Source organism: Helianthus annuus, chromosome 3 (assembly GCF_002127325.2).
Source record: "Helianthus annuus cultivar XRQ/B chromosome 3, HanXRQr2.0-SUNRISE, whole genome shotgun sequence".
Lineage (NCBI taxonomy): Eukaryota > Viridiplantae > Streptophyta > Magnoliopsida > Asterales > Asteraceae > Helianthus > Helianthus annuus.
Window position 1 is genome coordinate 119729561 of NC_035435.2, and position 4512 is coordinate 119734072.

At 33.3% G+C, this 4512-nt stretch overlaps 1 protein-coding gene across 1 annotated transcript; it reads left to right on the plus strand.

Annotated features, from left to right (window-relative positions):
- Positions 1–461: 461 nt before the first annotated feature.
- LOC118490488 (triacylglycerol lipase 2-like) lies at positions 462–3292 on the plus strand. The gene is made up of 9 exons (XM_035988149.1): positions 462–641; positions 840–947; positions 1016–1156; positions 1241–1351; positions 1483–1626; positions 1700–1740; positions 1849–1928; positions 2006–2101; positions 2899–3292. The coding sequence occupies exons 1-9, from the start codon at positions 462–464 to the stop codon at positions 3216–3218; spliced, it is 1221 nt and encodes a 406-aa protein (XP_035844042.1). The 3' UTR covers positions 3219–3292.
- The last annotated feature ends 1220 nt before the right edge of the window (positions 3293–4512 follow it).

Sequence of the window (4512 nt, forward strand, 5' to 3'; positions counted from 1 at the left end):
AAGTTCTGAGTTGTTACAAAATTTTCCAGTGAGTTATGCTTTACTTTGAGATTGTTTAACAACATATTTTTGTTAGTGTATACATGTCCCAAGTGTCTATTTTGATGAGTATAAAATTTAGAAAGTATAAGTCAAATGCCATGTAAGGATAATTATATGACTTCTTACATGTATCGATTTATATATTTATGACTCTTTTTTTAAAATTTATAGATCAAATAATAATGAATCCAAATTTTTTATCTATATATGTTAACTAAAAGTTTCAAAAATATATTCAAAGTTTTTGACCGTGGCTGCAACGAAATCATGGGTGAAGACACATGGTTAAGGTTAAACATATGGTCCAAAGACCATAACCGTAGTTTTAAACTAGGGGTTTTCTGTTTTGTCCTCGTATTAAAGCCTTAACTATAAAAGACATATGGGCATTTATCCAATGGTGTACCAAGTAAACAAACATGGCTTATACAATCATCACTAATCTTCTTATTTTTTTGTGCTTGATCTCGATCACTAAAGCTGTACGCAACCTGAATTCAATCAACAATCAGGATGAGTCGCCGTCGTTGTTGGTTGATCAGGTTGGCACATGTAGCTTGCTGATCGAGACACAAGGCTACACATGTGAAGAACATAAGGTACACGTTCTCTTATGTTCATTTTATAACGTAACCAAAAATGATAGATTATGTTTATTATTTCTTTTTGAACATGTTAATGATATAAGATGACCAAAAATGATTTTGTTTCATATAAATGGTTTGAAATTGTGAACTCGAGCTTTGTCCATGACTTAGGGTCAATAATACTACATGTTTTGTTTTGTTTTGTTTTAGGTGACGACTGAAGATGGTTATATACTTAGCATGCAACATATTCCAAAAGCACACAATGGTACAAAGGCCGACAAGCCACCGGTTTTGTTACAACACGGGCTTCTTATGGTAGTTTCGTGATCCAAATCATACTCTAATGTTTGTTGAATTGAAACTGATGTTTTGGTGTTTGGCAGGATGGCGGGACGTGGGTTCTAAACGCTCCAGACGAGTCACTTGGGTTTATTTTGGCAGATAACGGGTTTGATGTGTGGATAGCGAACACACGTGGAACCAACTACAGTCGTGGTCATACGTCACTTTGTCCTAGTGATCCGGTATATTTTCTTTATCATGTCACATTTTATTTTGTCGGGTCTAATATTTTCAAATCTGAAGTTACTCTATATATTATTGCGTAGGCCTATTGGGAACGGTCATGGGATGAATTAGTAACGTATGATCTTCCGGCATCAATACAATTTGTGCGTGATCAAACGGGCCAAAACCTACATTATGTTGGCCATTCCTTGGTAAGTTTAAACGACAACAAATTAACGAGTGTTATAAATTGTTTTATATGTCATAAAATGTGATGGCTAATTGGCTATGTCGTCTGCAAATCCGTAATTGTGTTTTAAAGTGAAAATTGATGATTTATTAGGGAACTTTGATCGCCTTTTCAGCATTTTCAAAAGACCAGACGTTGAACATGTTGAGATCAGCCGTGTTACTTAGCCCTATCGCGTATTTGGGTCAAATGTCATCGAGTCTCGCTAGAGCTGGTGCCAATTTTTTCTTAGGCGAGGTAAATCCCTCGCGTTTCCTTATTTTAAAATGACATTTTAACAACTAAATGTTTCTTTTTTTTTTTGTAACAGACTTTATATTGGTTGGGTCTTCATGAATTTGCTCCAAGAGGGTAAGAAAGATTCACCTTTTCTTTTCTAAATGTGACGATTGTAAGCGTTTATGACGGATTTGGTCTAAATTAAACATAATAATGTTGTTATTACTCGATTGAATACAGGGAAGCAGTAGCTGGTCTTCTAAGCGTTATATGCAAGAATCCAGGCGTTGATTGTAGCGATTTGATGAATTCGTTTACGGGTATTAAATTGCAACACTTGACTAAATATTTGTTACATTAAAAATCAACATAAACATATGTTTTGTGGTGAATGTAGGACCAAACTGTTGTGTGAACTCGTCGATGACCGGCAAGTTTCTGGAGCACGAACCGCAATCCACCTCGACTAAGAACATGATCCATCTTGCTCAAAGTAATTTCGCTTTCTATAGTATTAATACAACATTATAATATAGGTTGTTAATATGAAAACGATATCATTTTACAAAAAAAAAAAAAATTAAAGTATATAGCTATTTAAAAACATATTTTCATCTATGAAAGTTTTGCTGGTGGATTATCAACAGATGGGTCAAAATTCTAGACGTTTATCTTGATAAGCATGACAGAACATTAACATCTGTCGATAAAAGTCCTCTGATTTATAGCGTAGCTCCTAAAACAAAAACAAAAAATATAAGGTAAAAAACATATTATGTAAGACAAATAATTGACATAACCAACTTTGTTATAGTTTATGTAACCAACCATTTTCATTTAGACATGACTTCGAGTTGAATATAATTTCAAAATATATACATACGTACAATTTATATTAGGGATGCTTGACAAAATTTACGGATTGAATTTCTATATATGGTTTTGGAAAATAACAAACCATTTGGGATATTTGTTGAATTGCTAAATATGTTCAAAACGGTTTAGTTTTAATGGATTTAACCTTTTTCCCCTTAGAATCGTTATTATATTATTTTTTTAAAAGTATAATGATGATTATTATTAGTAAATATAATACATTTTGAAAAATTTTAAAGAACAAAAACAGTGATTAGGTAAACCTTTGATTTACACAACCACTTTTAATTTCAAGCGTTAAGCCGAACATTTTAACCATTAAACTATCAAAACCGGACTTAGACCGAACCGTTAAATCTATTGTAACATTTTATGTCATTTAACATGTTTGTTTGATGACAATTTATAACGCAGTGATCCGTAGCGGGACAATAACAATGTATGATTACGGCAATGTCTATGATAACAAAAAGCACTATGGACAGTTGACACCTCCTGTATACGACATGGGAAGCATCCCAAAAGACTTCCCGATGTACCTAAGTTATGGAGGTCAGGATGAGCTCTCGGACGTGCAAGACGTTAAGACGTTGCTTGAAAGTGTCAAGGATCACGACCCGAATAAGCTTGTTGTGCAGTACAAGGAGGATTATGCACATGCCGATTTTGTTTTTGGTGTAAACGCTAAAGAAGTTGTGTATGATCCTATGATTAAGTTCTTTAAGAACCATTAGGAAAGGAACATTACGCGTAATATGTGCATAGTATAAGCTTTTATTAATTAATGGTGGATTTTAATTTTTGAAAATCTTTGTAATTACTTTAATCTTGTAATTATATTTTAGCAGTGTTTTCAAAATCGAGTAGGTCTAGCTATGTTGTGTGGCCATGACCCAACTGATCACCACACCCTCTACATCATCCACATGTCATCTCACTCTTATCCACCAACTTAATCCACCGTCCTATATGGTGTGATCATGACCCACACTATCATCCACTATTCTCCCCCACCAATTAAAATCCCTTAATTAATTAAAAGAGAGTTATGGTTGTCATGGATTAAATCATGCGAAACACCATGATTTGAGAAGGGGCCAGTGTACCACGAGAACAATATCCCACGTGTCAATTCATGTTACAATCCATCACTATAGTCAGTTTGATTGATTACTCTTGAACTCTCTCAATTTGGGATTGTTGATTATGGGCTTATGGCGTGGATCGATTGAGCCGTAAATAAATTTGGTGGTTGGACTAGATTTTCTTCTTTCTTTTTTAGTTTTATTATAAAGTCCTATTTGCTTATTCATGTTCAAATATTTTGAAATTATTATTTTGTTAAGATTGTAAGTACAAACTCTAAGGATAAAATATTTATACATTTTGTTTTAAATTATTACTAGGATTTTGACCCGCCGCGTGTTGCAGCTGCGTCGAAACTTATTTTAACTTGAACTTACACCGTCAAATATTTAACGCGGCTCGTTTCTGAAAAAAATTTACATCATAACGTAAACCAACTAAAAACGCATATAAAAATAAGCATGGAAACATATAACATTTGACTTAACTCATTACCGAGAAAAAACATACGTTGAAACGTAAACCAACGTGGATTATATAAACACGTTGCGGCGCTGTCCAAATATAAAGTAACTTGAATATATACTGCCTAGAGAAAACATATAATTTTTAGTCTGACCTGTTTCTGAACAAAATTTATATCAAAATGTAGAACAATCGTAAACATACATAATAAATAAGTACGAAAACGTATTATATTTGACCAACGTACATAAAAATAAGCACGTAAAACTCGAGAGAGTCTGATGTATTGCAAAATACATCCTTTCTTCGTGTATAGTTTGTACATATTTCGTTTAATTTATTTTGGTTTTTAGTTAGAATTCGTTACTTCCGTTTATTTATTTGTTTTCAGGTCATAGCTGCTGAAAGTTAAAGAAAACGCCAAAAATCTGCTGATTATGAAGTTGGAAATAAGATTCGGGTCGTCACGTAGCTGAA